Source organism: Natator depressus, chromosome 7 (assembly GCF_965152275.1).
Source record: "Natator depressus isolate rNatDep1 chromosome 7, rNatDep2.hap1, whole genome shotgun sequence".
NCBI classification, from domain to species: Eukaryota; Metazoa; Chordata; order Testudines; family Cheloniidae; genus Natator; species Natator depressus.
The window spans coordinates 120,702,869-120,723,869 of NC_134240.1; the positions used below are offsets into that span (position 1 = coordinate 120,702,869).

The 21,001-nt window shown below is 66.0% G+C and overlaps 1 protein-coding gene across 1 annotated transcript; it reads left to right on the top strand.

Annotated features, from left to right (window-relative positions):
• The first annotated feature begins 2,385 nt into the window (after positions 1 to 2,385).
• Positions 2,386 to 19,381, top strand: LZTS2 (leucine zipper tumor suppressor 2). The gene is made up of 5 exons (XM_074960072.1): positions 2,386 to 2,456; positions 10,277 to 10,729; positions 13,726 to 14,316; positions 15,798 to 16,067; positions 17,258 to 19,381. Exons 2-5 carry the CDS (start codon positions 10,316 to 10,318, stop codon positions 17,921 to 17,923), a joined length of 1,941 nt encoding a protein of 646 aa, XP_074816173.1. The 5' UTR covers positions 2,386 to 2,456; positions 10,277 to 10,315; the 3' UTR covers positions 17,924 to 19,381.
• Positions 19,382 to 21,001: the final 1,620 nt, after the last annotated feature.

Genomic DNA, 21,001 nt, shown 5'->3' on the forward strand with positions numbered 1-21,001 from the left:
GGGGTTTTAAAGGAGGGAGGGGAGGGGAGGGGAGGGGAGAGGGCGCTTCTGGTCTCTGTGACCCCTGAGCAGTGGAGTTCCCAACTGTGATCAGAGCGGGTCAGTGTCAGGCATTGTGGGCAGCTGCTGGCGAACTTTGAGGGTTGACACTGGTAACCAGATCCAGACAAGGCAGCTGATGTCGATCTAACTTTGTAACGTAGCCCAGGCCCTAGTCGGGGCTGTGATGTTGGTTACGGATTTCACAGTGGAGGGTTTTTTTCCATTGAAGCAATCGAGGTAACGATCCAGTGTGTTGTTTTGCCCGCTGAGGGTGTCCAGTCAGCTGATGACTGCGGGCAGGGAGGTGAAAGAATGCTTGGGGGCAGAGTTGGCAGAAGAATTCTTCTGGTTCTCCGCAGGTTAGGATGGTATCGGGTTGGTTCAGCCCCTTGAAGAATGCAGGTAGTTCCAGGCAGGGGCTGTCTTGCTAGGTTGACGACATTGGGGTGTTGTGTGGTGGCCACGGGGTGGGTCCCGGTGCTGTGGTTTCTCCCGGAGGCTGGGTGGGGGGTTGTTGGAGTCAGTCACACACCTTGTTTTTGTGTTAGGTGGCTGTCATTGTTTTGAGTGTCCTGCATGATCTCCAGGTAGGTGTCTGGCTTTTTTCTCTTCCAATGTGTGGGAGCAAGGGATGATCTCTACTTTGAGATGGTCCCTTCTGGAGCACGAGGGGTGCAGTAGATGGTTCCCCAGCGTCTCTGAAGTCTGTCTGCAGAGCTGTTCGCCGTATCTGGAGTGGCGTGTAGTGATCAGAGGGTGGTAATTGGCGAGTCCTCTGGGCATGTTGTTTTGTTTCTTGCATTTGCTCAGGAAGCTGATGTCGCTGTTTAGCCTGGCTTCCTTCTTCTTCATCTTGTGACGTTTCCATTTTCAACAGCAAAACTCAGCCTCTTCCCTAGTGGTTTTTAGCGTGGTGGTAGCTGGGTGGTTCACACATCCAGCCTAGGGGGGGTTCCCAGCTGGTTTTGAGCTCCTGGGGAGAGAAGTCAGTCTTAAACCTCTCAGCCGTTGTCTAATCGTCTCTCTTGATTGTCACTGTCACGTATTGTTTGTATTATCACAGCGCGTAGGTGCTCGCATGAGGTCCCGTTGTGCTAGGGGCTGTACGGACACAGACCAAAAAGACAGTCCGTACTCTTCCTTACATCCAAGTGGTGCACAATCTCTAGTAACTCACAAACCTGTACAGGGATTTTCCTCAGACTTCCCACCCAGCAGCCCACGATCAGCCGTGGAACTATTCAGATCTCCTGAGGAATGAGGTTCTAGCAACTGCCCCGCCCGACCTCACCCTGCCATGAGGCTCCCGGCTCAGACTGCGGTCCCCACGTTGTGCTGGGCCGTTTGCCCGAGCGCACAGACAGGGACCAGAAGCACAAAGAGCCAACATTTTCAACAGTGCCTCTGATTCTGGGTGCCTGGCCGGCACCTGTAGCTCCCACTGATTCCAGCTGGCATGGGAGGTGCACAGCACCCCGGAAAATCTAGCTCGAGGTGGGTCCTGTGAAAGGCACAAATAAAACCCAGGAGTCCTGATGTCCCATCCCATAGCTCTAACTGGTAGACCACACTGCCTCTCCTCCCCGAGGAGTGCAGGCTCGGCCCATTTGTGCCATGCTCCCTGCTCAGAGTGCCTGGCAGCGCCCATCTAGCCTGGCGCTGAGTGTTCCTGGGGTTGCAGTGACCCCCCCCCCCGAACCCATGTTGTGTGCTCCAGAAGCCTGCTTTGAGGGGGGTGCTCTGTGACATGCACTGGGGTTTTCCCTCTGATGCAGGGCAGCCCTTGGTGTTGCCCCGTGGGGTGACATGAGTGTGGTCGTTCTCAGCCAAAGGGCATGGCAGTGGGCTGGGGCTGGGGAGGCTCCCAGTGGAGTTCCAAGTGTGTGGGCTGCTTCATGTGTGTCCTTGGGCAAGTCGCTTAGCCGCTCTGTGCCTCAGTTTCCCTATCTGTACCATGGGGACAACAGCCCTGCCTTGCCTCCCAGGGGGTGTTGGCAGGAGAACCCCATCCAGGGTTGTGAGGGGGAGGACAGGGAGAGCCGGGGACAGCGAGTGGGGGGTGCAGCGGAGGGTGTGGGACTGTGGGGGTGCCCTGGTGGAGTTCATGGGGCAGTGGGGGGGTTACGGCAGAATGTTGTCGGGTGCAGGGGGCGGGGCCGAGCGGGGCTGGGGGCGGGACCGGTCCGGGCAGGGGGCGGGGCAGGGGTGCAGATCGGGGCGGGGCCGAGCGGGGCAGGGGGTGGGGCCTGTGCGGGCCCGAGCGGGGCTGGGGCGGGGCCAGCCCGGGCAGGGGGCGGGACCGAGCGGGGCCGATTCCAGCCGGCGGCCGGGCTGGGCCGGGCCGAGCCGAGCCGAGCCGAGCGGGCGGGGCTGCGGGGCCGCCCGGCAGCGCGACATGGAGGCGGCCGGCGAAGGTGGGTGCGGGGGGGACCGATCCCGGCCCCGATCCCGCTGGGGCGCGGGGAGCAGCAGGTGGGGCGGCCTGAGCGCCAAGGGGCCGGGAGCCAGGCCCTGCCCCCCCCGCCCTCTCCTCCTGCCCCCAGCCCCTCCCTCCTCTGCCCCCTTCTCCTGCCCCCCGCGCGTCCTCTGCCCCACTCCTCCTCTCCCCAGCCCCCTTCCTCCTCTGCCCCCTTCTCCTGTCCCCCGCGCGTCCTCTGCCCCCCTCCTCCTCCCCCCAGTCCCCTTCCTCCTCTGCCCCCTCCTCCTGCCCCCCGCGCGTCCTCTGCCCCCTCCTCCTGCCCCCCGCGCGTCCTCTGCCCCCTTCCTCCTCTGCCCCCTTCTCCTGCCCCGCCCCCGCGTCCTCTGCTCTCTTCTCCTGCCCCCCGCCGCGTCCTTTGCCCCCCTCCTCCAGCCTCCTCCTGTCCCCAGCCCCCTTTTCCCCGTCCCCCAGGGCCGGCTGCCCCATTGCACCCGCGTGGGGCCCCTTGCGGGGCTGTGGGAATCCTGCCTTAATGCCGGGCTGGGGCTAGGGCGCCCCGTGGGACGGCGAGCGGCCCGGGCTGGCCTGTGGGGGGCGAGGCGGCTGGAGGTGCCAGGCTGGTCTGTGGGGGGCATGGGGCGAGGGGGCTGGAGGTGCCAGGCTGGTTGGTGTGTGTGGGGGATATGGGGCACAGGGGGCTGGAGGTGCGAGGCTGGTCCATGTGTGGTGGCAGGTACGGGGCACAGGGGGCTGGAGGGGCCAGGCTGGTCTGTGTGTGGTGAGGGGCACCGGATTGCCCAGGATGGCACCGTGCTGTTGGATGCTGTTTATCCGTGGAGTTGGTGCCAGGTGGCCATGGGGAGCCCGGCCCAGGGGCAGGCCTCTGTGCCTGTCTCTGTCCTGGGGGCTGCGGCCGGCCACGCTCTGCGGGGCTCCCAGTGTGGCTGGAGCATCTCCCCCTGCATCGCTGCATGGCACGTTGGCTTCCCTGGCACGGCGCAGCCCCCTGGAGCCGCCCGCCTTGTTCTCCTGACGCAGCCTGGCCTCACGCCACGTGCCAGGCCTGGGAAAGCTGCCGGCACCGAGCGGCAAGTGGGGGCTGCGTGCCAGAGGCTCCTCGGAGTCCCCCGGGGCCTGCTGGGAACGCTGGCCGGCTGCGGAGCCCCCCACGCCCACAGCGGGAGGCCGCTGGTCCCGGCACCCGGCTGGTGGGGTGGATTCGACAGGGTTGCCCACTGGCCCCGGAGGGAAGGGCCCACAGCTCCGCCAGTCTAGTCTCTCGCGGTCTGCCCCTGGCTGGCGTAGCCTGGTCCCGCTCTGGGCCCCTCGGCGTCGAGGGCTACTCGCTGGGCTGGGCAGCTCCAAGTGGAGCAGGGGGCTGGGAACTGGGGGAGACCCACATGAGGCTCCAGGTGTGGGATCGGGCTGGGCTGGGCTGGGGGCCGACCCCAGCGATGGGCAGGGCCTGAGAAAGGGGGGCTTTGCTGGGGGGGGGGCTGGAGGGACCCCCCCGGAGGGTGGGATCAGCCCTGTCAGTTGGGCCCCAGAGACACAGGCTGAACAAAGCCACGGCAAGGGGGTAACACGGGGGAGGCTGAGTTTGGGGAGTGCCCCCCCCAGCTCCTGTTACTGATGTCGGGGGTCAGCGGTGGCGGCCTGGTTGTGTGGGGTGAACTCGGCATCCGTAGGTCTGGCTTGCTGGGGGCATGGCTCCTGGGCCATCCCCCGAGAAGCTGGCTGGGTTGGCTGTCTACCTGCCCTGCAGTGCGGGGTGCCCACGGTGGGGGGGCGCAGTGACGGTAGCGCTGGTGCCAGGCCCCCTCCTCACTGATGGGCCCCATGGGGGGGCAGGGGCAGCTCTGTAGGGTTCCCTTGGTGCAGAAGGGCAATGGTTGGGGGTCAGATGTACTGGGGACCCAGGGGACTGGCCCTGCTCATTAGGGTGCCCCCCCCCCACGTGGGCTCAGCACCCTTGTAACTTTCTTCCCGGGCCTTGATCTCCCAGTAGGACAAGGGACGCTGGGGGAGAGGTTCTTGAGGAGCATGGCCTGACTAACCCCCCCTCCCTCCTCGGCATGGCTGCCCCCCACGTGGACCCCCGGGGGACTCCTCGTGCAGAGGAGCAGCAGCCGAGAACTCGCTGGGCTTTGTCCTCCCAGCCTGGGGAAATAGGCCGCGCAGGGGAGGGGCACGTGGGCTGGCGGGGGAGGGAGGGGGGGAGGAATGGGCTGCTCTGTGGCTGGATGCAGCCTCCCACCAGCCCACGTGCTCCTGCAGGGGGCTCAGGGCCTGGGGGGCCGGGGCGTCTGCACAGTTCGGAGCCTGGCTTGAGAAGTTCTGGGCCGGATCCCGGCCTTGGCTCCCGTGTCTCGGCCAGCCTAGCCCACAGGTCAGGGAATCCAGCGAGCGGCTCTGCACTCAGCCCCTCAGCAGGCCTGGCCCCGGACCCTGGCGAGCTCACTTGTGCAATGAGCTTGGTGGGTCTCTGCTAGTAACTCACCTGCCGACTGTGCCCTTCCCAGCTACCACCTGGCGGGCACCATGGGCACCTCTGCACAAGAGAGGCCCAGGGGGCTGAGGGTCCAGATTGAGGGGCACTGGAGGGGAGCCCGGGGCTGTGGGTCGGGAGTGAGGGGTACGGGCAGAGCTGGGGGTGAGAGATGATGCAGGCTCCCACGCCTGCCGGGGCAGCTGGGGGTTGTCTCTTGGCAGGCGTCTCTGGCCGTGCTCCACGGCCCGTGAAATGGGAACAGGCCCAGATGCTCCGTGGTGTCAGCGTCGCTGAGTCTGTTCCAGGCCGATGGGCTTCTACCTTGATCACTTCAGCAGACGCCTCCCCTGCTCTGGAGGGAGAGGGGATGGGCGGGGGAGGGGAGGTCTCCCCCATCCCCCTCACTTGCGGGGGGGCACCCTGGCCAGGCTGGTGGTGCAGAGGAGCTGCTGGCTCCAAGCTAATACAGGAGCCTCCAACTGCCAGACAAACAGCCGGCAACAAAGCACGCGGGGCCGGGGTGAGATGGATGGGGGCTGCGCGGGGGGGCATGGGTCTGAGCCAAGGGAGATGCAGGCCGGGTTGTGAGCCTGGGGGATTGTCTCCCGGGGGAAGAGTGCAGAGCCTAGCATGGGGACCAACCAGCCCTGGCCAAGGGGGGAGCCAGCATTCAGTCTCCCAGCCCAGCCCCCTTTACAGATGGGGAAACTGAGGCACGGAGTGTGGGAGGGTCCTAACCCATGTGCTCAGACCATCAGCCCCTCCCCGCCTGGGATGGCTGGGTCGTGCCTGTACAGTGACTCCTGTGGGCAGGGCCCCAAGGCGCAGCAACCCTGGGTCTGCTGGCAAGGCTGGGGTGCTCCCTAACTCTACCAGGCTGCATCGCGGCCCCCCTCATGGGGCATGGATGGGACCATTCTTCTATTGCAGGGCCACTCAGTGGTGGGGGTTACAGCAGAGAGCAGGTCCTGCGTGGGGGAGGGACTGCGGGTCGGGATTGAGGGGCACCAGCAGAGCTGGGGGGGAGGGGAGAGGGAACTTGGTATAGCAGTTGGCATCTGTCTCCATCCCTTGCTTCCCTACTGAACCAGCACCTGCTGCAGGGGTGGGGGAGGGCAGTGAGGGGGCATCGCTCTGGGTCTGTGGGCACGTGATCATCGCTCGTTAACTCCGTGTGTTCCTCACGTGGCCCTGGTGCTTGGTGAGGCGGGAATGGCTCTTAAAGGGTCAGGCCCTGCCCAGCTGGGCCGCTGAGTCGTCTCCAGGGAGTCCTCGAACTCATTTCTCTGGCCTTGTTGTTTCCTGTTTGGGCTTTTCATCTGTCTAGCTCCTTGTACGGCCCGGATTTACTCTCCCACCCACACAGCCCCTGTTGCGAGGGAGGGAGCGGCCATCCCCATTTTGTGGGTGGGGAAACTGAGGCACAGAATGAGTCAGTGACTCACCCGAGGTCACATGACAAGTCAGTGGCAGAGATGGGACTTGACCCAAAGTCTCCTGAGTCCCAGCCCAGGAGCCTTATCAACCCCAACCTAGCATCTCTTTTGTGGCCTTCCCCGTGGCCTTGTTGATGAGTGCAGAGTGCTAGGGGGCGTAGCCAGGGTTGTGGGGTGTGCAAGGCGGCGGGGGCGTCTGTCTGGTTGCTCTGTGCGGGGGGGAGCTGGGCTATTTGATTTGTAAATGGCTGGCTGGCATCTGGAGCGTGTCCTGCCCCACGTGGTCCCTGGATGGTGCTGGCTGCCACCCCACTGCACGGTGTCCTTCTTCTCCCTGGGGCTTTGACACACAACGGGGCGGGAGGGGCGGTGTTTATAAATGTGACTGAAGAGATTCAAGAGCAGCCACTGCCCCCTGTGTGTGTCGGGCTCCTGCGCCCGGGTTCTAGACCTTCAATCCGGATGGATCTGGAAACCTGAGGACCCGGCTGTGAAACTGACTAGGGGCACCGGAAATTGACCCGTCTGGTGTCGCAGCCCAATTGTCTGTGCCCATGTGAAGTGCGGACTCGTGCTCTGCCCACCTGAGCGCCCCGGTCACACAGGCCGGGGGGAACCGTCTTCCCTCTGATCGGACAGGGCCTTGCCACTCCCAGAGCGGTGCGTGTCCACGCACTGCCTGCCGGCTCGCCCTCCGCGGGCCAGGTCCCTGCAGCCGAGGCAGCGCTGGCCTCTTGGTGCAGAGACCTCGTCCCCTGGCTCCCCGCCGCTTCGTGGGGTTCTAGCGCCCGCGATTCCCCGGCCGTGTCGAAGCCAGCCAACCAAGCAGCCGCTGGGGCCTGCGGCCGGCGCGTGCGCTCGGCTGTGTGTGTTGGATCAAGTTTGTAGCTCGCTCGGCCCTGCTCTGATTTAAAGAAACACAAGCTCACGGGTTCCCTGGACAATCCCCTTAACTTCCCCCCTGATGAAAACCCTTCCTGCTTAGACTCTGTTCTCCCCCTGGCCCTGTCTCTGGCTGGGCCTGCCGGCGGAGGTTCTGGGCTGCTTGGGGTGCTCGGTTCGGCTCAGACGGCCCAGCCGTGAAGTTGGGATCCGGGTGCCCCCCAGTTTCTGGGCTGTTGGTTCAGGTGTGGCTCTGCCAGGGGCATTTACGGGAAAACCGTCTCTTTTGTCCCTTCCGAGTTGAGTGGCTGCTGCTGGATTATTGCTCCCTAATCCGCGCCCGGCCCAGGCCGGTTGCCGGGCGATGCTGTTTGTGCCAGGACCGAGAGGACCCTGACATCAGAGGGGGAATGCGGCAGCAGGAGCTGGGCCAGGAACGAAGATCCGGCTTCTGTGCAAACGCCCGTGGCAGTAGGGGAGGACGTGGGGCTGGGAGTGGTCCTAGCTGGGCTGGTTTAAAGAGCTGCTCCGGGCCCGGTGTCTGGGCTGGGCCAGGAGGAGTCGGGCTCTGCTCCGAATATGTCCAGGCCTCAGACCTGTCGCTGGTGCAGGGAGCCAGGCGGGGAGCGGGGGTGTCCCTGCTCAGCGACCCTGACCCATGGCTGGCTGGCTGGCAGGGTGGGGAGAGCAGACGCTGCCTCGTGGGCTGCCTGAATTTGCCAGGCAGGGAGGCTGGCTTGTGCCACTGGCATATGGGAGCCCCTGGGGGGCGGGGCAGAACCTAGACTCTCCCCTGAGCTCTGCAGAGAGCCGGTGTGAGGCTGAGGGGGAGCGGTGCAGGCAGGGGCCATGCTGGGGGGGAGACTGGGGGGGTTGGGGCAGAGTGGTGCAGACAGCACCATGCAGAGGCCGGGGGAGGAGCGGGGCTGGGGCGGAGCGGTCGCCTCAGGGATGCAGGGATGAGCACGGGGCCCCATACCAGGCTCCCCCCTACCCAGCAGGCGTGTGTGGCACGGTGGCGAGCTACCCAGAAGCTCAGGGACCTTTGGCCAGCAGGGCAGCCCCTCCCCGCATACCGGCGCCCAAAGGGGCCTGGAGGCCGCTGGTTGCATGGCCCAGTCATTGGCGCCTTGGTGGGCAGAGGGGGCAGCGAATGCCAGTGACCCGGTGGTGTCTGTACTGTGGTCCCTTGCCTGCTGTGGGCTGGATGGAGCCCCAAGCTTGGCTCACGCCGGCCCCGGATGCCCTGGGGGACCGGGCTGTGGGCTGGCTGGGGCTGAGAGGCGGGTCCCCTCCCAGGCCCCCCGACTCCTGTACCCGTGTTGGATCGGCTGGGTGGGCTCCTCACTGCAGCTGTGTGGTCCTGGGAGCGGGGTGGAGATGGGGGGAGCCCCCCAGAGAGGGGAGCAAGGCAGCTGTGAGCCCAGGCCCTGCAGATCCTCGGAGCCAGCTGCAGCCTGGGCTGCGGGCATGCGGGCGCCAGCCTCCGTAACCCCAGCGTGCTGACGGGAGGCCTGGGGCCGGTGGTGACCGGGCTGGAGGGAGAGGAAGTTGTCTCAAGCGCTGTGAGAGGGTGCGTAAGGAACAGGCCGGCCTGGTATCAGTGCTCAGCTGGGGGGTGGGCACGTCTCCCGCACCCCCTGCGTGCTCACAGCCGTCCTTGTGGGTCAAGCTGGCTGCGCGGAACCGACGGGAATTTTGGGGCGCAAAGCAGCTCTCCCCTGGGGTCTCCCTGGCTCACCACACGTGATGCCCCACGCCAGCGCTGACTCCATGATTCACAGGAGGGCGCTGTTCTCCTGTGCTGGTGGTCGGCGGGGCCGGGCCTGTCCCGGTGGGCCCCCGGGGCCAGCAGCATGTGGCTGGCCTTGCCAGGGCCCTGACCAGGTCAGAATCCTGCCCATGTTGCCAGGAGCCCGCCGGGGAGCACCTGGGAAGGGGGCCGGCCGTTGGCTTTGGAGTGCCCAGTGCAATCCAGGGGGGTCGGCCCAGCTGGCGGCCCTCGTGCTAGTCTCCCCCTCCCCCCCCAGTCATGCCTGTTCTCTCACACCCAGCGTGCTGCAATGTGGGGGGTGGGTGGGTGTGTGAATTCTTCAGGGTCTGGGGCTGCAGCGAGTGGGTCTTCCCTGGGCTATGCTGCCCCCCCCACCCTCCCTGGGCTGGCCATGGCTGTAGCAGGAGCGCGTGGCTTGATGGCACAGGAGACATGGGGCTGGAGATCCTTTTCTGTCCCATTGCCCCGCGGGCACGGCGCTGGGCCAGCCTCAGCAGCTCCTCAATGGGCAGTGAGTTGTGCCAGCCCCGCCATGGGGAGTCTGGGGCAAAGGGGGCACTGAAAGCCCCCCGAGGACCTGAGCCTCCCAGGCCAAGATTGGTCCCAGGAGCCGGCCCCCTCCACCCCCCCTGCCCCATCTAGCCCATCCCCACCTGGATCAGGGCTGCCTCCAGGGGCTCTGTCCCATCCAGGACTAGATGGCTGAGCAAAGGGCCCCCCCTTTCCCTGGGGGACCCCCCCACCCGGGAGCTTCTCCTGGAGAGTCTGTTGCGTTTCTCCTTTCTCAGTGTCACCCTGTTTCTCTCAGCTCTGCTGGTGCCCCTCACTCCCGACCCGCAGCCCCCTGCTAGCCCAGCCCTGGGCTTCCCCCCAGCTCTTCCAGTGATGGGGGAGCGGCAGGTGATGGGGCAGTGGGCAGGCAGTTTCCCTGGCAGTTGGGCAGGCGATATCGGGGGTGGGGAGCAATTGTTGGCGGTGGGGTCCCCACAGGCGGGGGGGATGGGAGCAGTGCCCCCCAGGCAGGCGGTGGGCTGGTGTCCCTGGAAGGTGGGCGATATGGGGGGTGGGGAGCGGTGGCCCAGCAGGAAGGCGGTGGGTGAAGGGGGGGACAGTGCCCCTGCAGGTAGGTGGGGAGCGGTGCCCCCGTGGGAGGGCAGTGGGCGAGGGGGGCAGCGGTGCCCGCGGGCTCCATCCCAGCGGGGCTCAGTGCTGGTTTCCCTCTCTCCCTGCAGGCTGCCTGCGTGGTCCCCGCCGTCTGAGGCCCCCACACCATGGCCATAGTGCAGACCCGGCCCGTCTCCATCGAGCCCGCTTCTGAGGCGGCCACCCAGCTCCGCGCCAGCACCCGCTCGCCCGCTTCCGCCCGCGGCACCATGGGGAGCGTCAGCAGCCTCATCTCCGGCCGCCCCTGCCACGAGAGGCCGTGCAAGGCCGCGCCCGGCCCCTTCCGCCAGCAGGACGGGCTGCTCCAGGCCGCCCCCCTCCAGGGGCTGCCCCCCCCCAAGCCCTGCTCCGGCCTGGCGCCCGGGCGCGGCGCCTACGCCAGCGAGGACTTCTGGGCCGAGGCCGTGTCCCCCGTCAGCCCCTGCAGCGACGCCGAGGAGCCGCGGGACGAGCGGGCTCGGAGCAGCCACATCCGGGGGCCGCCCCCGAGGCTGGTCCCCGTCTCCGGGCAGCTGGAGAAGGTGAAGATCGGGGGGCGTCTGTGGCTGGGCTGAGTCCATCCCCTCCCCCTGCCAGGCCAGGCCTTTGGGGCACCCGGTTTGGGCATCCCACCTCCAGCAGTGGCCAAGACCTACGGCTCCAGAGACAGTCAGCCCCCACCCCAGCAATACACCTGACCTGTTCAGTCGTCCATGGGGAGGGTGGGGATCTAGTTACTTCCTGACCCGCCCGGCCATGGGCTTCCACCCTGACTCACAACGGTGCTTTCCCCTCCTTACTGGGTATTTGTGCCATCATTAGTGGTGCCAGCAGGTAGCATCAGGTGGGCAGGAGCTGCCCAAGGAAGCCTAGTCCAGCCCCCTACCCTCCTGTAGCAGGGAGTTCCACAGGCCCTGTGCTGCGGTGATCATATCTCCCTGTACTTTTTCTTGGTGCCTGCTGTTGCCTGGTTGCTCCTTTGCAGCGTTGGGACGCTGGCAGCGTCCTGTAGCTGCAGAGGTAGTGGGCAGCTGCCTGGCATTCGTGGGGATCGACCCTCCCCCCCCGTTCCAGCTGCAGAGATGGGGTTAATTAACCTGGCAATGCCACTAAACCCGCAGGTGCCTCTGGCTTCCCCTCTGCCCTGGGGGAGGTTCACTGTCACTGGCCCTAGTTCGCCAGGTTGACCTGGGCGGTGGGCACACACTGTTGCAACCCTGTTTGCTTAGTGTAAGTGGGAGCCGCCGATCCCTAGTGCTCCTGTTCTTATAGGGGATGTGGGTTCTTCCGGCCCCCCGCTGCCCCGTCAGATCCAGGGCGCATTAACCCATTGGTGGCCATTGAGGGCGAGGACGGCCCCGGGCGCTTCCAGGCCAAGCTGTGGGAGCTCTAGTGCCCGCCTGGGAGGGTGATCGCTGGCGCTCGGGCGCTGGGCCCTGGACAGCTGGTGCCCTTGGCTGCCTTGGTTCCTGGGGCTCGGGGCTGGTTTGCTGGCTCATGCTTCAGGGAACATGGCTCTTAAATCCCTCCCACAGGCGACACCCCCTGGTGGGCAGCAGGCACCCCACTTCCTGATACATAGGTGACCCCCCACTGCCCTGAATGTGCCATGTCTTGAGGGTTGGAGGTCCCATGTATGGGATGTGGAGTGGAGTGCCAGGGAGCCAGAGTGGCTGGCAAAGGCTATGCCCCAGTCTGGCCTGGCTCGGTGGCATTGCTTCAGCCCTAGAATATGGCCCCTACCTTCCTGCAGCAAGGAGTTCCATAGGCCCTGCTCCGGGAATCCTTTAACCTGGTGAGATCCCCTGGCAGGGCCATTGCAGGGCGAGCTGCGCCCCTGGAGAACTGGGGACAGAGCTGGGAGCAGGAAGGGGATGACCTGGGGATGGGGAAGAGATTGGGGTCGATGGCGGCTGGGTCCTCACACCTCTTGGAGGGGCACGCTCCAGTGGGGCAGGCCAGAGGGATGCCAAAGCCAGCAGCTGAGCAGTGGTGTCTGAAGAGAGCAGCTGATGCCCTTGCTGTGCCAGCTGCTCCAGGCCCCCTTGGGCTACTGGGAGCTGTGGGCAACCCTGGGGTCACACTAACCTGCTGCCAGTGCCTAGCCAGTGCCAGTGCCTAATCTGCCCTGGGCCCCTCTGGTCCACCTTGGCGACCCCAGCCGACCTGCCCCTTTAGCCCGCGAGAGCTGGCCAGAGGTTCTGGGTCAGGGGCCCAGCCGGGCGAGGGGGTAGGGTTGGGGGCAGACGCGGAGAGGGGGGCTCAGTCCCTGTGGCCTGTTTGGCCTTTGACCTCTCTGCTGAGTCTGCCCAGAACTCATGCCACCCTGGCCCTGTGGGCAGCTGGGCCGATAACCCCCTCGCCCAGGGTCCTTGTGTGCTGGGGGGCCCAGGGCTGGCTGGGAGCCAGCGATGGCTTTTGGGGGCCATCGGCTCATTTTGAGCCAGATGCCCCCGATCTGCCATACTGGTCCTGACCCGCCCTTATCAGAGGAGGGCAGTTTAGTAAATGGTCTATTGGGGGGGGGGGGGGTTCCCCCCTTCATTTCAGCGGGGAAGGGGGAACCACACAGAGGATCTGTGTCCGCTTTCGTTGAGGAAACCGAAAATTTGGAATGTTTTTCCCCCGTGAATACCAAAGGCCGTGGCTTGGCTAGAAGGAACAGCCCCCCTCCTACCCCGCGTCACCCAGGCAGAGCCATGGGGCTTGGGCCAACTGGCGAAGTGAAATGAATGGCCACTGGTGGATGTTTCTCGTATTGGCATCAGACCTGGCTTGTGCGCCAGTAGGGGGTCTGGCAGGGGATGTTCTCGCTCCCCGGCCTGGGTCTTCGCTCCCCGGCCTGGGTCTCAGCCCCCCTGCCTGCCTCCTTATTCGGCTGCTACTTTACGGTTTTCAACTGAGGAAAAAATGTCCTTTTCACTGTCTGTACTTGAACAAAGGAAGGCATGGGCCGGGGGCTCAGGAAGGGGTCTGGGAGCCAGGACTCCTGGGTTCTACCCCAGACTCTGGGAGGGAGTGTAGCCTAGTAGTCCAGACTTGCGGGGGCTGGCCCTGCTGCTGATTGGCTGGGTGACCTTGCTTAAATCACTTGCCCACTCTGTGACTCCATTTCCTGGCTGGGGAGTGGATCCCGGCACCGACCCCAACCCACTCTGTTGGACAGCACGTAACAGCCAGAGATCCCAAAGCGCATTAGGAGGATGGCATCACTGTCATTTGACAGAGGGGGAAACTGAGGCACAGAGCGAGGCAGTGACTTGCCCAAGGTCACCCACGCAGCGGGCCAGGGGCCAAACCGGGACGAGAACCCAGGTGTCCTGAGTCCAAGTCCGCTAGGCCACGCTGCCTCCCCACGAGGGTTATGATGAGGTGTTGATCAGAAGGTGCCATGTTTCCTGGCAGGCTGCAGAGCCTGGGGCGCTGGGCTGGGTCTGAACACCTGGCAGGGGTGGCACTGTGTTGTGCCAGGGGTGGGTGGGGGGGCATCCTCAGCCCCCGTCCTGCCGCCCCACAGTCTCTGCTCTGTGCTTTTCAGAACGTCGAGAAGACCCTGATCCGCCCGACGGCTTTCAAGCCGGTGGTGCCCAAGGGCAGGAACTCCTCGCTGCCGGGCTACGTGGTGCCGCGGCCCGGGGTGTCGGCGGTCCCCGAGAGCCAGGCCAGCCTCGCCCACCTCTTGGGCGGCACCGCCGCGGCCAGCGCCGAGAAGCACCACTCCCTGAGCTGCCGCCACAGCGCCCACTCGGGCACCCTGTCGGACTCGGGGCGCAATTCCCTCTCCAGCCTGCCGACCTACAGCACGGGCTGCAGCCAGCCACCGGAGCCGGGCACCGTCTGCATAGGCCACCTCAGCCTGGACAGTCATGGTGGGTACCCGGAGCGGGGCTCCAGGGGCCTGGCCGGCCCCTCCAACTCGGACAGCGGGCGCTCCTCCTCCAGTAAGAGCACGGGGTCCCTGAGCGGGCGGGGGCCCCCCTCCTCCGACGGCGGCTCCTGCGCCCGCTCACCCGTCGAGGGCGACGAGGCTCTGCTCGTCCGCGAGCTGGAGGAGAAGCTGCGGGAGCGGGAGGCGGAGCTGCAGCACCTGCGCCAGAGCCTGGACGACAACGAGGTGGCCATCTGCCAGGTACCCGGCTCGGCGGGAGAGCCCAGCCCCCCGGAGTCCTGCCACTGCGGGCGGCCGGAGGCGCTGGGTGTGTCCGTGGAGGGCTGGGCATGTGGGTGGCAATTGGGCTCTGGGAATGTGCATTTGGGGGCCTGGTGCATTTGGGGGCGATTGGACACTAGGAGGTGTCTGCTGGGGGGGGCTGGTGCATGTGGGGGCCAATTGGGAAGGATGGACAGGCCAGCTGGTGAGCAGAGGGGACGTGTGGGGGGGGGCAGAGGTGGGGATGGGCTGCATGAGGGGCTGGGGGGGTTGGTGTTTGAAGGGCGGAGGTGGGGGAGGGGCAGGAGGCAGGCTGGTGCATTTGGAGCCCAATTGCTGTGAGCGCCCCCTAGGGGTGCAGGCAGTAAATGTCTTCTGCGCTCCGGAGCTCCCCCTGCTGGAGCAGCCGTGCAGCTGACCAGCCTGGAGCTGTGTAACCCCGGCAGAGCCGTACTGGGGTGCAGGGGCACCACAGGCCTGGCCTGAGAGAGCCACTGCTGAGCGTGGGCTCCCCGTGGGGGAAGGCAGGCCGGGTGCAGGTCTCAGGGTTGTCGGTGGGGCCCCATGTTCTCAGTGTGAACAGGCAGCCCATGAAGCCTACAACACCCAGCATGCAGTGCACAACCTCCTGCAGAGTAGACTTGCCACTGCAATGCATGCTGGGAGCTGTAGTCTTGGTGAGCCACACCTCCATGTGCGCTCAAGCCTGGGTGACGCAATGCATGCTGGGAACTGTAGTCTCCTGAACATCTCCAAATGTGCTCAGGCCTAGGCAACGCAATGCATGCTGGGAGCTGTAGTCTTCTGGACCACATCTCCACATGAGCTCAGGCCCTGGAAATGCAATGCATGCTGGGAGCTGTAGTCTCCTGAACCCAATATCCACATGTGCTTAGGTGTGGGCGACGCAGTGCATGCTGGGAGCTGTAGTCTTGGTGAGCCACACCTCCACGTGTGCTCAGGCCTGGGTGACGCAATGCATGCTGGGAACTGTAGTCTCCTGAACAACATCTCCACATGTGCTCAGGCCTGGGCAACGCAATGCATGCTGGGAGTTGTAATCTTCTGAACCACATCTCCACATGTGCTCAGGCCCTGGAGATGCAATGCATGCTGGGAGCTGTAGTCTCCTGACCCACATCTCCACATGTGCTGAGGTCTGGGTGACGCAATGCATGCTGGGAGCTGTAGTCTTCTGAACCGCATCTCCACATGTGTTCAGGCCCTGGAGATGCAGTGCATGCTGGGAGCTGTAGTCTCCTGAACCGCATCTCCACATGTGCTCAGGCCTGGGCGACGCAATGCATGCTGGGAGCTGTAGTGCGTGCAGGGCACCCCCAGTGTTAGCGGAGGACGGCTGCAATCGGGGGCAGCCCATGGGCTGCGCTGGGTCTGCAGGGCAGAGTCTGGGGGCCGGGGCCGCGCGGGGCCCCCCGGGTGACGCTCTCCCCCGGCCCCAGGTGTACGAGGAGAAGCAGAAGCACTGTGAGCAGGAGATGGAGGAGCTGCGGCAGGGCTACGCCTCCCAGGTCAAGCAGGCGGCACAGAAGGCCCAGCGCACGCAGCAGGTGCTGCAGCTGCAGATCTTCCAGCTGCAGCAGGAGAAGAAGCAGCTGCAGGAGGACTTTGCCCAGCTGCTGCAGGAGCGCGAGCTGCTGGAGAAGAAGTGCGCCTCCTTCGAGCGCGAGCAGACCGAGCTGGGGCCGCGGCTGGAGGAGACCAAGTGGGAGGTGAGCCGGGACCGGGTGGGACGGGACCCCTGGCTCCAATCCCAACTGGCCGGGGCCCTTGGAGCCCTGAGGGTGAGACTCGCGGGGCTGTCAGTTCAGCTCCGCCAAGAGAAGGTCGAGGGGGGTACTCGATCCCAGTCTAGAAACACCCACCTGGGGAGCAAATACTCGACGGTGGGCCCTTCGGCCTCGCAGGGCCGGGGCTGACGCCCTTCGATGCCTGGCAGGTGATGCTAGCCAGCCAAGGTGGACGTTTGCACGGGGAGGTTAGTTCATGGTCGGAGCCGTTCCCCCAGGGCTCTGCTGGATTCGCCGTCCCGGGCAGTTTTTAATGACTGCCTCTGTCTGGGAGATCTGCCCTAGGAGTGACTTCGGGGCTGTTCTCTGGCTGGGGTGGAGCAGGCACAGGAGATGGGGGGGCCCTCCAGATAGGGCAGAGGCCAGGCCAGCGTAAAGGAGTGTCCCTGGGCAAGACCTGTTGGTATGGGTCTTGCTCTGGCACCTCCCAACAACCAGGAGAACCCGCGGCCTGGGCCGTGCCATGGGGAGGTCTCTAGGCTCCAAAACGCCCCCCCTCACCACCCCCTTGCTCCTGGCATCTGGCTGGGACCCGGCCCCAGGGAGCTCAGACTCGAGGGCTCTCCGAGCAGGTCCCCAGCCGCCCATGTGTCCTGCTCCCGTTCTGCGGCTCGGGGGCTCGGCTGGGCCTTGCCCAGCGGCTGCCGGTTTGTGCCTCGAGGTGGAGTGGGGCTTGGTTCCGAAGGCTGCCTCATTCGTCTCCCTCCCCGGTGGAGAGGGAGCGACCTACTCGCCTCACCGTCTTGGAAGGCAGTCGCGGGGGGCTGGCGGAGGACGCTCATTTAGTGGGGCGGTGGGGTCTTCCTGCCCTGTCGGGTGCAGAGGGTGCTGGTGCTGGTTCCAAAAGCCAAGCCGCCCCGTTGGGAGGCAGCTCCAGTTCTGGGGGCTGGTTTAGGACGATGTGTCGTTGGCAAACGTGTCGCTTAGGGGCAGGATCCTGGTTCTCGGGGCCACCCCATGGGGGGAAGGGGCGGGGCCTGGCTCGGGCAGCCCCACTGGCGGCTGGGTGGGTGGGTGGGAGGTTCTGGAGGCTGGGGGGACCATTGCCTTTTGGGGGGGGGGGTGTCGGGGCGGGGCCAGCCCCAGGGCCTAACCCCCGCCCCGCCCCCCAGGTGTGCCAGAAGTCGGGCGAGATCTCCCTGCTGAAGCAGCAGCTGCGGGAGTCGCAGGCGGAGCTGGCGCAGCGGGGCACCGAGCTGCTGCTGCTGCGGGCCCAGCTGCGGGAGGCGCGGGCGGAGCGGCAGGCGGGCGAGGAGCGGGCGCTGGGGCTGCAGGAGGCGGCCCGCGCCCGGGCGCTGGAGCTGGAGGTGTGCGAGAACGAGCTGCAGCGCCACAAGGGCGAGGCCGAGCTGCTGCGGGAGAAGCTGGGCCGGCTGGAGCAGGAGGCGGCGGGGCTGCGGGGGGCGCGGCGCCCGCCCCGCTGCCCAGAGCCGCCCGAGCCCAGCCTGCTGTGGGCCAGCGACGAGGCCAAGGCCCAGCGGCAGGCGGCCGAGACGCTGCAGGGCCTGCGGGCCGAGCTGCTCCAGGAGCGCCGGCGCGGCCAGGAGCAGCGGGCCGCCTTCGAGGCCGAGCGGCTCACCTGGCAGGGCGAGAAGGAGCAGGTGATCGGCTACCAGAAGCAGCTACAGCACAACTATGTCCAGATGTACCGGCGCAACCGGGAGCTGGAGCACCACCTGCACCAGCTCAGCCTGGAGCTGCAGGCCCCGCGGCTGGACGAGCGCGGCCTGCCCGGGGCCGAGATCTGCTTCGAAGAGATCACCGCCACCGAGATCTGAGCCGGGGGGCCCGGTGTGCCGGCTGCCCCCTCGCTGCCTCGTGAGCTGGACCCCGCCCCTTCCGCCAGATGGGTGTTAGCCGGCTGCTTGGGGGGCAGCTAGCATAGGGGCCCTTCGCGGACGGGGGCAGGCTGTGCCCATGGCTGGTCCATGGGGGAAGGGGAGCTGGGCCTGCGGCTGCTGTAGCCCGAGCCTGGGAAGAGCCGATTAACAGCTGGTCCCCTTAGCGCTCGGGAGGGGATTAGCGGCACCCGCTCGTAGCCGGCTGGGGGGCGCCGGGATCATCCCTCTGCCGTATGGGCCCTGTCACCTCTCCTGCCGCGCCCCAGAGCCTCCATCGAGCTGTGAGGAGGTGGCAGGGCTGCTGGCCTCCCCCGAGCCAAGGCCCCTTGTGCTGGTCACGCCCCCACGCCCCCGGCTGGCTCCGGTGTGGTGGTGGGAATGGGGCTGGGCCGTGGCAGGGAGGCCCCCCTCCGCCGGGGAGAGCCGAGTCCCTCCGTGGCTGCCAGGCTCGCTGGCTGAGCAGGGGCTGGCGCGAACTCCAGGCTCGGTGGCACAGCCCCGCAGCGCGTCGCCTGCCAGCCTGCTGTGAGGTGGGGCTCCCCCAGGGGCGGTCTGTGGTGCCAGCCCTGCCCTGGCCAAGCCCCTGTTCTGCACCCCCCCCCCGGAGCGGCTTCCAGGCTGCGGGTTTGCCCAGTCAGTGCAGGGTCCAGCCCAGGGCTTGGGATCTCTATGCTCCTCTTCGAAAACCGGCTTCCCCCTTTTGTGGGCCTGCTCCCCACAGAGGCTGTGTTGGCAGGCAGGGCAAAGACCGAGTAAGGCACACGCCTTGCGGCTAGAGCTACGCCCTCCAGGTGCCCATTGAGGAGCTAGTGGGCTGTGAGCAGGGCTGCTCTGCCCAGTTCCCCCAGCTTTGCCCTCCGGGTGCAATCCCCATGCCTGGCATCCCCTGCCCACGGCCCATTGGGTTCAGCGTTCCCTGTGTCCAGCCCTCTGCTCTGAGGGATCCTGCCCAGGCTGGCTGCCCCTCTGCGTTTCAAACACCTGGCTTTGCAGGGTTTCGTTTCTGTGCCATTCAAATGTACTCTATTTTTGTAGGACCTACAGAAAAGTGTCTGGACTTCCTGGGTGCAGTAGCAATTCATTAGCCAGCGTCCGTGGTGATTCCGCTCCCCATCGCTCGGCGGGGAGGTCTGCACACACCCCTGCCCTTTGCCTTGTCTTCCCGTGTGCCGAGCTGTGCCCCTGCCCCGGCCCTCCATTGCCAGGGCCCTGCTGCCCTGTTTTGCTAGCCAGCCCCAGCTCAGGGTGGGACCCTCTGCCCCCATCCCATGCAGGACTGGCCCCAGCCTGGCTTTGCCTTTTGCTTCTGGCCCAGCGTCTGCCTCTGCCTGGCATGTGATCCCCCACCCCCGCACCCAGCCCACTGGGAGCACCTCTGTATGCCCCACCCCCGCCCGGCCCAGCACCCACCCCCGTGCCCTCCTGTGGCAAGGCAAAGGCAGCCATGCTGTGGGCGGCGGGCGGGCTGTGTGGTGCCTGGCGGACAGAGGCTGAGCTGTTGCACAGGGCCATGGATCAGCTGCCCCTTTCTCCCTGGCGTGTGCCAGGCTGCTCTGGGAATGGCCCCATGGGCACTACGCAGCCAGGCAGGGACTTTGCTGAGCCAGGCCCTGCCCATGGGGCAGCTGCCCCTTGTGCTGAGCAAGGACCTGGGCACCAGCTCCCTCCGGGGGGCAGGCTGCTCCAGCCCTTCCTCACTGGGCCCCTTTCCTTACGTTGGGCTGGGCCCCCATCCTGCCCGCGGGTGCCAGCCCTCAAGGCCAGGCTCCTCCTGGGGCCTACTCGTTCCATGGAGATACCAATCCGTAGGCACAGTCCTCACCCAGGAACACAGGGGAAGCTGGAGAGGCAGGGCCGGGGGGCACCTGCCTAGCTGGAGCGCAGCTGAGGGGCTGGGGCAGCTGCTGTGCCCGGCCTGTGCCCCCTCCCCGGGATCTGATGTGCCCAGTCTGGCAGCTGCCATCCCACTGGCACTGTCCCCTGCCTGATCTGCCCATCCCTCCAGCTACAGCCAAAGCCCCTGAAGGGATGTGTGCGCCTGGGGGTGGGTGGGGTGCTACGTACAATACAGGATTAGATCAAATTATTTAAAAACAGCACCCCCCCCCATCAGCCCTGTGGTGCCCAGCTGCCCTGGCACAAAGGGCAGGGTTGGCACTAGACCAAAGGAACATCTGCGCTGTGTCGATCCGCTTGTTACCAAGCCGCACCCCTGCCCCGGGCAGCGCCAGCCGGCGTGGTTTGTTTTGTTTTTTTACTTTATTTCTGACCTTGTCTGGTTCTCAGGCTGTGTAAATTTCTTGTACAAACCGAGAGGAAAGTGCTAATAAAACCCACCCCTCTGTTTTTAAGAGATGTGTGTGTTGGGGGGGGGGGGGAAGGAAACGGCGGATGGGGGGGCAGTGTGAGCACCACCCACGGGCCGTCGCCCTACTGTGAGATGCCAGGGGCTGGCTGAACCCGGGTACCTGTAAAGTGCATGGGGTGCCCCCCTCCCCCAGTTAACAACCTACAGTGGGAGCCAGCTCGTGGAGAGCTCCCCGGGGGGTGGGGGGCTAGGGTGTATGGGGGTCCTTACACAAGCAGCGTGCTGGAAGCAGTGCTCCCCTTCCCTCCCCCAGGCATAGGGCTTTTAGCCTCTCCCGCGGCCTCCAGCTCGGAGCCGGATTGTGGGGCTGTGGCTGGGAGCCACCCTGGGCCACAGGCGGTGGTGGCCCATAAAACACGATGACCCGTCCCCTGCAGGAGGCGACACAGGGGGGCAGGGTGGCCATTGCAGCCCCATGGCGTGGTAGCCCCCTGCTGCGCCCTCCTGCCCCCGGGGCTGAGTCTCGCCCATGCACCCAAGACCAGTGGGGGTGTCTGCATGTCAGGGATGCGCCAGGCCCTGCTGCCGGAGCCCCCCTCCCTCCCCGGGGCCAGGCCTGGCTGAGGCCACCTGGGGCTCTCTGGCAGCGCACTGAGCGGGGGGCCTCTTCTCCCACCCCTGCCAGGCTGCAGTCGGGCTCGTGGGGC

Bases quoted from the DNA above. Each gene is read 5' to 3' on its own strand.
- LZTS2 (XM_074960072.1), top strand. From the start codon at position 10,316: ATGGCCATAGTGCAGACCCGGCCCGTCTCCATCGAGCCCGCTTCTGAG. The intron at 10,730-13,725 runs GTGAAGATCGGG...TGTGCTTTTCAG, and splicing joins TCTCCGGGCAGCTGGAGAAG to AACGTCGAGAAGACCCTGAT. The intron at 14,317-15,797 runs GTACCCGGCTCG...CCCCGGCCCCAG, and splicing joins ACGAGGTGGCCATCTGCCAG to GTGTACGAGGAGAAGCAGAA.